This window comes from Lipotes vexillifer, unplaced genomic scaffold, assembly GCF_000442215.2.
Source record: "Lipotes vexillifer unplaced genomic scaffold, Lipotes_vexillifer_v1.1 scaffold234, whole genome shotgun sequence".
Classification (NCBI taxonomy): domain Eukaryota; kingdom Metazoa; phylum Chordata; class Mammalia; order Artiodactyla; family Lipotidae; genus Lipotes; species Lipotes vexillifer.
Genome location: NW_006782612.1, coordinates 98461 through 110424, shown reverse-complemented (window position 1 = coordinate 110424; position 11964 = coordinate 98461). Strand labels below are relative to the sequence as shown.

Below are 11964 nucleotides of genomic sequence, written 5' to 3'. Positions count from 1 at the left end.
TGTATATATATATATATATATATATATATATATATATATATATATATATATATATACACACCACATCTTTTTTACCCATTCATCTCTCGAACATTTAGGTTGCTTCCACGTTTTGACTACTGTTCACAGCAGCATTATTCACAATAGTCAAAAGGTGGAAACAACCCAAATGTCCATCAACTGAAAAATATTTAAATCAAACATTTAAATAATAAATCATAATTAAATATTGCTAAATAAAATATGATATATCCATACGATGAAATGTAATTTGGCCATAAAAAGGAATGAAGTACTGATACATGCTACAACATGGATGTACCTAGAAAACTAATGAAAGAAGTCAGACACAATGGCCACGTACTTACTGTATGATTCCATTTACATGAAATACCCAGAATTTACATGAAATATCCAGAACAGGCAAATTTATAGAGAAGTGAAATACATTAGTGGTAGCTTGGGGCTGGGAAGTGGGGGAAGGGGAATGTGGAGTAACTGCTAATGCGGACGAGGTTGGGATGATGACAATGCTCTAAAATGAGATTATGGTGATGGTTGCACAACTCTGTAAATATACTAAGAACCACTGCGTTGTACGCTCTAGTTTTTTGGCTGTGCCGCGCAGCATGCGCCATCTTAGTTCCCCGACCAGGGATGGAACCTGCGCGCCCCCGCAGTGAAAGCGTGGAGTCTCAACCACAGGACCAGCAAGGAAGTCCCTGAATTTGTACACTTTAAACTGGTGAACTTTATGGTATGCAAATTACATATCAATAAAGCTATTAAAAAATCTAAAAGAGATGACAATATCATTTACATTGACATGTGGAATCCTCTGATTCTCCACTTCAAAATATCACACATATACTTTTATCAAGCTCAATATCTGAAGTCCTTTATACAATATACTAACCCTTTGGTGTGTGTTTTTTCTTTTAAATTATTTTAATACAGAAATTCTAACAATATCATTTTTTTTAAACTTTTTTACCAGATGACCTGAACTGTTTTTAATTTATATACACATAATTAAACATCTTTTTGTGCTTGGGAAGAAATGTCTACCCATGCATTTCTGGAGAAGTGAATAGGAAGAAAGGAGAAAAGACAATGCTGTCTCTTAGAACAGTGAACACAGAAAAACTTGTCAAGCAGTCAGTGATAACCAAAAAGATGAACCAAATCTCTGATGTTCTTGCCTGTTCAGCGTTCAGTGAATTCTACTTATTTTACTGCTATTCACAACGTAGTCTTTGTATAAATTCCAACTTCTCTCCATATGACCTTGCCCGCACTTAGATGCTGCACTACTCTGTCGTCCATATAATTGCTCATGTATCTACTCAACAAGCTTTGGCCCAAACAGCTACATTCACAAGGTCCTTCCTGCAGATGTTTGTAAATGATGTCAAGTGCTAAGTAGAAGGACGAAGAACATGAAATTGACACAGTTAACCCAGGCATCCGGCAGGTTTACAAGACATTCATGTAGCAAAATTACTGTGGCAAACTACATCAGACTATAGGTATCCTTCACAGTATAAAAGCAATTATTAACTTCCACCAACAAGCTGATTATTAAGAACACACACCAACACAGGAAAATCCCAAAGTATGAGTTTGAGTCCACTTGGACATCACTCATATTATCTCTAATATGTTCTTTCATACCAATACCTTCAAAAAATAGGGGACAACTGTAAAATCTCTAACTTCTGAAATTGGCAAGCTAGAACTCAAAACTGTATCCCCACTAGGGAAATACTTCAACCAAAGTGATTTATCAATATTCTAAGTTATCAACATTTTATGAGGGATTGCTCTTAAGAAGGCAACAGACCTTTTAGAAAGCAGATACTGCAGCCCCAGTCAAGCCTTCAAATGAGTGCAGCCCTGGGCAAAAAATAGACTGAAATCTCACAAGAGACCCTGGGCCAGAGCCATACAGGAAAGTCACTCTTTAATTTCTGACCTGTGAGATAATGAAAGTCTGTCGTTTTAGGCCACTTAAACAAAAAAACACAGTGACTCAGCATTCTTTATCCCCACTGAGTTTTAAATAAAAATGCCTGGGTTTAAATTATACTGTCACCTACAAATTGGCACTTGCTATTTACCTCTACAAGGATTCAATTATGAGCCCCTGCAGCTGCTGACCTGCAACACCGTCTGAAAGGAGTTCAGGGTGGAGATCAGAAATCAGGCACTCTGTGCTCTGGTGGGGGGGGGGGGAACTGGCAGAACAGGTCTTCAGATAGTTAGATATTTTCAGGAGCCAATTTTATGAGCCCAATTCTTGCATCTCCTCATATCTAGAAAAACACTAAAATCCTTCACGGTGACATCTGCTCCTTGTGACTAGCAGTAACCTTCATGAGACTAGTAGAAAAATATGTGCAAAAAATGTGTGCTTGACTGCATGTACTCCCCCTTCACCAAAATCACATATATACTGACCTTCCCCCTACCTCTTTGGAGCAGTTCCTCAGAGCTATCTGAAATGCTGTCTCCCAGGCTATTGCCCTCATTTTGCCCCAGATAAAACTTAACTCACAACTTTCACGTTGTGCATTTTTTTCAGTCGACAACAGCTAAGTGAATTCATGCTCTATCTCACATTAAATTTCCTAACTAGAAAAGTGCTTAGTAAAGAAATACTTTAACAAGAGGAATTTTAAAGTTACTCTTTCCTGAGGCCAACAAAGACGAGTAAGGTAGCTATTTCTTTCAGGAGTGAATTAGCTGCAGGTCTAAGATAGAGAAAGTTAGTTTAAATCTGTAATTCCCGCTGATTAATTCTATAGACATTCTATGAATGCCCTATCATTCTATGAAGCTGCAGACCAAGGGAAAAAGACAGATAACTACTACAGAACATTCCAAATCATTTGGTAGCTGAGCCTCAAAGCAGCCATTCCATACCTATACCCCGCTATAGAAATACCGCACAGAACCTTCTCTCCACTGATCCCCAAACTGAATATGAAATAACATTCAGAGTTCCAGGACAGTGGTAGCATTTTATTATAAAAATGGTTTTTAAAAAAATCCCTGGTGATGAATGGACAAAGAAGATGTGGCACATATATACAATGGAATATTACTCAGCCATAAAAAGAAACGAAATTGAGCTATTTGTAATGAGGTGGATAGACCCAGAGTCTGTCATACAGAGTGAAGTAAGTCAGAAAGAGAAAGACAAATACCGTATGCTAACACATATATATGGAATTTAAGAAAAAAAAAATGTCATGAAGAACCTAGGGGTAAGACAGGAATAAAGACACAGACCTACTGGAGAACGGACTTGAGGATATGGGGAGGGGGAAGGGTGAGCTGTGACAGGTCGAGAGAGAGGCATGGACATGTGTACACTAACAAACGTAAGGTAGATAGCTAGTGGGAAGCAGCCGCATAGCACAGGGAGATCAGCTCGGTGCTTTGTGACCGCCTGGAGGGGTGGGATAGGGAGGGAGGGAGACGCAAGAGGGAAGAGATATGGGAACATATGCATATGTATAACTGATTCACTTTGTTATAAAGCAGACACTAACACACCATTGTAAAGCAATTATACCCCAATAAAGATGTTAAAAAAAAAAAGAATAGAAAAATGAACTTATTCTATAAGCAGAGTCTTTAATTTTAGAATTTATCTACAAACATGTAAATGTACAAAAGGATTATTTTACTCTCCTATTTTTTAAATGGCACTAAGATAATAAAATATGCCAGGAACATGTCAGTAAAAAAGAGCCATAATTGTTCTAAAACTGTCTCAAGGCCTGCATGAGATTTTCTACAAGGGGAAAAAACACTAGTTTACTTGCTCTTTTGTTACTGTTAAATGCTACTTCTTTGTGGAAGGGACAATATTTCAAAGCACTAGGTGGTAGCTGGAGTAACATCTCTGTTTTTGCCCTACATCTACTCCAAAGGAATGTCAGTGAGAAGCACTGAGGCCACACCTCCCCCAGGAGGTGATGGTCTCATGATTTCACTACACTGTGCTTTCGCGAATTTTCTCTGCACGAAGAGGCAGACATTAAAAATACTAAAGATAAATTAAAGAGCAAACAGAACCCCCTCAAAGACGGCACGTGACGGTCAACACGCAGCGCTTACCTTCTTCCCTCCGGTCACAAACTGCTTGCAGCTGGATCTCACGAAATGCGGATGCACGGCGATGATCTGCAAGGGAATAAGGACCCAACAGTGGTTTGGGAGTCATAGCTCCAGCACAGAATGAAAGCCCTTTGTACATTACCGGCAGCATGATCTAAAAATCAACCCGGTATCCTGGTAGGAAGTAATCTATGCAGGTAATATTCTGCACCAACTGAGGATGAGTTTTGCTCTGCTGTGAAAAGGTTTCTTCTATGAAGCTGGGTCAAAGCTAAAAGATGAGAGTGAACATTCGTCATTTCTGGCTGAGTGGGACCCTCTGAGTGGGCACCCCTCTTTAGACACAGCCAAGGCAGTCAGTAGAGGCAGCGAGATGTCACAAATGTGTGTAACTGAATACATTTCATAGAAGAAACCCAGAGGAAGAACCCAACTATCTCCTTGTCCAGATGCCTTCCAGTGACTGAGAGCACCCAGTGGAACAGGGCTGGCGATGCAGCCTCAGACACTTAGCACAATTACATCCGCGCCCTAACAGCAGAAAGACAACAGAGCTGCAGGACCCAGGAGTCCCGGAGCGCAGCATCCAGGCCCTTCCCTTTCACCTCCAGCCTCAGTTCCCGGCCCCCTGCTTCTCATCCGCTCTCCACGATCTCCTCCCAACCCCTCAGAAAGGTTGCTCTCAAGGCTGCTCCATCCTCACCACCGCTTACTTCACTTGCCAGTGGCATTTCTGAAGGTCTGGTGGCTGCACTCAGTGTAAACCCATCTTCAGGGCTCCTCTTTTATGGCTGTCAGCCTGCAGAGACTCTGCCTCCTTATTTTCTTATCCCCAGACCCATGTATTCATCAGTTAATACACTGTGCTTTTTTCCAACCTAACAGAATATTTCTGGGCATTAAAAAAAATTCACACAATTACACCTTCATAAAACTCCAACTAAATACATTCTACACTCTTGTTAATTAACTAATGCATTTCCATCCTCCAACGGAATAGATTCCTCTTCCTACACTGTCATTTTGAGGGCATTTAGCAAATGACTCCTCATTTCTCTAACCATTCCTCCTTCCCAGGTTAGCCCTTATTCCCTTCCACACTTCCCTAATCCATCCTGGATATCAATGGAATCATTTGCATATTCTGTTGTTACACATTCTTAAAATCTCTTAGGACAGTCCTCTTAGCTCTCTTACAGTGCATCATCCTACATCGCAGCTGCTATTCCAGACATCCCCATGCCCCTCCACCACATTACCTTACTCCTTTTTTTCTCCTGGTCATTGCCCTTGACTGCGGGTCCTTCACTGCCCAGCGTAGCAACACTCGGGCTTGGCCTCACCGGCGGGAGGCTGGAGGACTCATATCCAAGGTTTCTCTCCCTCCCAACACGACGGATCCCATCCCTTAGTGCCGCTCCACTAAGTATTCCCTTTCTCTTATTTTTGATCTTTCCCCCTCTACTGACTTTTTACCGTCAACCAAAACATGACCAGCAGAAATGCTCCTGGGACGCTGGCTTTCTCTCCGTCCATCAGATGAGTTCCCTTCGTCATCAGGAAATTGCTTGGAAGAAGAGTCTGCACTGCTTGTTTCTCCTTCATTTCCCATTTACTTCCTGACATGTGGTGAGCCTCCTGCTACGTGTTTCAGTCCCCACCTCGCGTGATCTCCGCACTGCCTTTCCCACGATGCCCACTCCTTCCTTCTGGAAACCCTCTGTCTCTCCTTTGGCTTCCCTGACACCACTCTCCTGGGTCTCCTCCAAATATCACCCTAACTAATTCTTCTTAGATCCCTCACTGCTTTTTTTTCTCCCACTACCTTAATCTTTAAATTAGTGCTCCAGAATTATTTGACCATCAGCCTTCTCCCTCTTTTTGTAAATATCTTTATTGGAATATAATTGCCTTACAATGTTCTGTTAGTTTCTGCTGTACAGCAAAGTGAATCAGCTATACGTATACACAGATCCCCATATCCCCTCCCTCTTGCGTCTCCCTCCCACCCTCCCTATCCCACCCCTCCAGGTGGTCACAGAGCACCGAGCTGACCTCCCTGTGCTATGCGGCTGCTTCCCACTAGCTATCTACTTTACATTTGGTAGTGTATATATGTCACTGCTAACTCTCTCACTTTGTCGCAGTTTCCCCTTCCCCCTCGTGTCCTCAAGTCCATTCTCTACGTCTATGTCTTTATTCCTGCCCTGCCACTAGGTTCATCAGTACCGCTTTTTTAGATTCCATATATATGTGCATTAGCATCCGGCATTTATATTTCCCTTTCTGACTTACTTCACTCTGTATGACAGACTCTAGGCCCATCCACCTCATTACAAATAACTCAATTTCGTTCCTTTTTATGGCTGAGTAATATTCCATTGTATACATGTGCCACATCTGACTCTTTAACTGGATAATATCTTTCAAAATGGTTTCATCTTACTCAGCTGTGGTTATCCATTTTGTGTTTTTAGGACCAATCTCCATACTGAGGTCCATATTCATGTTTCCATGAATGTTTCCTACATAACATTTCCACCAGATGTGCTACAGTTATCTAGACTCAAGCCCAAACTAGCAACACCCTTCCTCAAACCATCCCTTATTTCCATTGATGACATTCCCACACACCATTACTGAAGCAAGACCCTGGATCCACCCTCAGCTCCTCCATCTTTTATGACCCTCAGCCACGCCATCACTAAGTCTTAGTACGTCTACCTCCTCGAGGCTTTCCCGATTCATTCCTTCTACACCACCTTGAGTGCTCACCATCCCTCTTTTCACTGAGCTCCTGTAACACCATTTCTAGAGTACGGCATTAGCCTTCTAAATTGTCTCCTGTCCCGAATCACTCTCTTGCTTGCATCCGCCTGCACTGTGGCAGGGCTGGCTTTCTAAAACACACATCAGATCCCATCTCTCCTTCACCTGTTGATCAATAAATGTTTGAATAAACACCTGAGAAAGTTGAACGACCTCTTCCTTTAACAACTGTAATACCCACTGTAACTACCATGACTGTTACCTAAAATCGGTCCTTCTGCCTTGGGTCTATCAGCTCTCACATCTAACACTGTTATAGCTGCCATATTACTTTTCCTTAAGCTTAGCTCAGTTTATACCACTTCTTTGCTCTCCAACATTCAATAATTTCTCCTTATCTACCAGACGGAGTCCAAATTCCTTAGCCTGAATATAAAGCCAGCATCAATCGGCCTGTGCAGCTTTCCTGCCAAGTCAGTATTTTATGCACCATCTAAACTAGACTATTTGCCACTTCCTGAACACGATTTGAATTTTCTAGCCTCTCCATTTATATTATACTGTTCTTCCACATGGGAAGTCAGCTTTCTCCATCAGCCCTGTATATTAAAGCCCAAACAACAGTCCATCTACAAAGCCATCATTAACGAGGACAGCTAGAAGTAACCTCTCTCAGTTTTAGATTCCTTAATACTGTTTTTACCTCTTTGAGTCTTTAATCACAGATTATGTGTGTGTGTGTGTGTGTGTGTGTGTGTGTGTGTGTGTGTGTGTGATCTAACCCACTACAACAAAAGATTCCTGAGGATAGACTGAGATCACAGTCACATAATATACATTCTGTGTACCTTCCCAGCATCAAATAGTATCTGGTACATTGGTTGAACAGATACTTACTGACAAAATTAATGCAAGATTGGTAGTGTTCAAAGTATTGTAATCCTATTGCCCTTGTTGAGAAAATCCTCAGAAAAATTAAAACTTACTGAATACTTACTTTAATGGGACAGTCAAAAGTCTCATGAAATTCTTCTCCAGAATATAGTCCAAACACCTGCACCTAAAAAGTAAATGGATCTTGTCAGTTCACCATGACTGTAACAAAGAAGGTTGCTGAGTCAGTGAGAACACATACCATCAATAAAAAAGTAGAATACGGGATTTCCCTGGTGGCGCAGTGGTTAAGCATCTGCCTGCCAAGGCAAGGGACATGGGTTTGAGCCCTGGTCTGGGAAGATCCCACATGCCGCGGAGCAACTAAGCCCGTGCACCACAGCTATGGAGCCTGCGCTCTACAGCCCGCGAGCCACAACTACTGAGCCCACATACCACAACTACTGAAGCCTGCGCACCTAGAGCCCGTGCTCCGCAACGAAGAGTAGCCCCCACTCGCTGCAACTAGAGAAAGACCGTGAGCCTGCACACAGCAACGAAGACCCAACGCAGCCAAAATTAAGTAAATAAATTTATTTTTTAAAAATCTTAAAAAACAAAAGTAGAACACTTAGTAATCTAAAGCCTGTGTAATCTCTATTAAATATCCAATGAAAACAATTCTATGGGGGTGAAAACACACTGCTGAAATTAAATTTTTACAAGTATCTCATGGATAGAGTTCCCTTTGCACATCACAAGTTTGTTTTATTAAATGGACGTCAACTTTAAAAAGGAAATAGATATGAATAGGTTACTAATACCCTTTTATGAACTTCCCATAGACTATTCCTAAAGGAATTATTTATTCCTTTCCTTGAAGGAAAAAGGAACTTCTTTTTTGAGTCACAGATATATAAATCAACTGTGCAGATCAAAGTGGCAAGAGATTAGGTGAACTGCACTTCATTTACAGTCTTATCTTGAATCTATTTAGAGCGTATAAATGTAAGATTTAATTTTCTCCTTATCAGTGCCTCCCTTAAAGTTGTTTAATCTTAACGTTTTCTCTGAGTGGTTGACTTTAAAAATTGAATAACATACATATTCAATTGAGTAATGTACATAAACGGTACAGATGACAGATTCAGAGCTTGACAAATTTTTATGATACGAACATATCGCTGCAACCATGACCCAGGTCAAGAAGTAGAACCCAAGAAGCTCCCTTGTGTTCCTTCCCATTCATTCACACCCTCACAAACTAACCGCTCCTCCAAAATCTATCACCTTCAGTAAGTTGTGCTAATGTTTGAATTTTATATAAATAGAATCATAAACTATTTCACTGGCTTCTTTCACTCGACATTTTCTTTCTGATATTTATCCATACTGCTATGTACGTACAGCAGGAGCTGGTTCTTTGTCACTGCCTTATAGTATTTCAATGTATGAATACATCATAATTTATGTATCCATCTTCCACTGATCATTTGGGTTGTTTCCAGATGGAGGCTATTATGAATAATGCTGCAGTGAAAACTCTTTCCAAATCTTTTGGTCCACTTATATACCCATTTATGAAGAAATGGAATTGTTGAGTCATAGGTTATGCATCTGTTCACATCTAATAGACAGCCAAACGACTTCGCAAAGTGGTTCCAATCAATTTACACTCTCACAAGCACAGTGTATGAATTCCAGTAGCTCTCAAACACTTGGAACCAGCTATTAGGGGCACTTAGAACTATTTCCCAACACTTGAGATGTGTTCACGCTTTTTCTAGTCTCTAGAAGAGTGGTGTTATTTCTTCTTTAAATTTTTAAGAATTCACCTGTGAAGCCATCTGGGTCCAATGGCTCTCTGTGAGAAAGTTTTTCATTATAAATTCAATTTTTTAAATAGATATAAAACTACTTAGACTTTTTCTTGCTTTCATCTTAGTAAGTTTTTTATTTTTTCTTTCTTTTTTTGGCCGTGCAGCATAGCATGCAGGATCCTAGGTCCCTGACCAGGGATCGAACCCATGACCCCTGCATTGGAAGTGCAGAGTCTTAACCACTGGACCACCAGGCAAGTCCCCATCTTAGTAAGTTCTGAGTAGTTCATGTGTGCAAGTTCCAAGAGGAAAATGTACTCATGTTATATCATTTGAGGAGATAAATTATTTCATTAAACTATAAAATCTTTAGAATATCCCATTCATTTTGTGACTGCTTTTTTTACACCCTTGTGCCAAGTATGTTATTTGGGTTCCAAGAACAGCACATGGTACAATGTAACATAGAGGGAATTTGATTTAATCAGAGGTAATCTGTTAAAATGTATTCTTGACGTGGCAAATACATGCAGGCCCCACTACCACCTTGCATCTCACTGTTCAGAGGGCATTGCACCACTGCTTTTATATGAATGTATACGCACAGGATGCATTGAACTTCTTATAAAATGGTGGTAGAGAAGCTCAAAAGAAAAGCACTGCATTCAGAGTTTTACTCTATCCTAGGAAGTTGTAGTTGAATGAGCCCAACAAATCCAAGAAAATGGGGTCAAAATAAGACAAGTACTGTATCACCTGAATCATAACAGAGTAAATTAACAAGGGCTCAACTTATTAATGTCACATCAGTAGAAACTCATGCTAAACTAGGAAGTTTACATTCTTCTAACATAAGCCACTTCTATGAATTCATTCTAACAATGTCGCTGACAACGTGGTCCCCTGTCAACTCTTACACTCCTACTACCAACTTGGACCTCTAAATGCTTCCACGTGCTTTACCTCAGTGGGTCTCAGGCCAGACTGCACAGTTAGGATTCCTGGAAATTAATGGCCAGATCCCACCCTAGACAAACTGAACTTTCTGGTGGGGTAAAATGTATTTTTTTTCAGGTGGAACGTATTTATTTCACTCATACCGTGGTCAACATCTAGTAATGTCTAGATGTTCCTCTTAGCTCTAAATTTATTTTTTAGCTGTAATTTGATGCACTTTTAACCAATGGGGAAGTCCCGTGTGAGGCACAACATAATTTCTAGGCTAACATTCCAATCGGAAAGTATATTTCGATAACCTCTCCTCAAAGATGTGATGTCACTTCTCAGTCTTCTCCAACTGTGGAGGGAACAACCTTCTGGAAAAGCTGTCTATTAAAATGGCCAGTGTCATTCTGGCCTTTTTAGAAATTTTATTCTGAATTAAACTACCCTTATGGATTTGAAAATGAGAAGAAATACCTTTAAAATGACATTTTTAAAGATTGATAACTGACAGTATGTAACTAGCAGTGACAATCTTGCTCTGCCTCATTTGGAAAGCAAACACCATTATGCCTGTGTAACAGATGATTCTGTGGAAAAATAAATGACTCACCTGAGGTTGTAAAAATCAAGAAGAGTATTCCAAGCCCTATTCGTCTACACTCTATCATTATAGGAGCTAGCCAAAAATCTGCAAATAATAAAGATTTCTACAATATATAAAGTGTAAGAAAAGTAGAATAGGGAAAAGAAAATCAAAAGCCTCAAATATTTGCCAAACCAACATGAAAGGGAATGAATTAGACAACTCTACAACAGAAGTTGAAACTAAATGCAGCAGGCTCTTCATTCAAATGGATAAAGTTCCTTCTGCCTATAACAGGGTAAAGATGATTTTAAGAACAAAAGTGATTTTTATTGCAGGGAAAAGTATATGAGCTGAAAACAAACAAATATGAGCCCGTCGTAAAAGACTGAGGTATCAGCGAGAAAATAAATATTAGAAATATTGTAAATCTAATGGTGAAAATTAAATTACGAATTTCCAGGGGTGTCCCTTTAAAAATCACAAATCAACAACAAAACAAACAAACAAAAAAACAAATCCATATGAAGATATAATAGTAGAGTGATAAGAAGGAATAAACAGAAGAGAACAAATTGCAGAAGTTCTTAGAAAACAGGCTGAAACTCATAACTACCCTTTAGAGCTAGTGGAAGCAAAAGTGCCATAGCGTACCCGGATTAGGGGCTGCAGGGGTGTTTGTTGAAGGCGGCAAAGCAAGATTAGAACTCTTGGGTCAGTCTCTATTAGTATGTTTAACTGAATAACACTTTCCTCAACTGTCATTGTCTCCTTCAGTATGGAAAACACTGAGACATCACAAGACAAATCTCATAAACTTTACCAGTACAAGCAGGGTGAGTTGTA

At 40.1% G+C, this 11964-nt stretch overlaps 1 protein-coding gene across 2 annotated transcripts in view; it reads right to left on the bottom strand.

The window, feature by feature from the left end:
• VPS41 (VPS41 subunit of HOPS complex) overlaps positions 1 to 11964 on the bottom strand; it is a 153012-nt gene that overhangs the window by 90265 nt on the left and 50783 nt on the right. For both annotated transcript variants that reach the window (XM_007455327.1, XM_007455328.1), the window contains 2 exons: positions 7895 to 7957; positions 4129 to 4194 (listed from right to left, as the gene is read on the bottom strand). In XM_007455327.1, coding sequence (XP_007455389.1) covers positions 4129 to 4194; positions 7895 to 7957 — 129 coding nt within the window. The remainder of the gene's footprint in view (positions 1 to 4128; positions 4195 to 7894; positions 7958 to 11964) is intronic.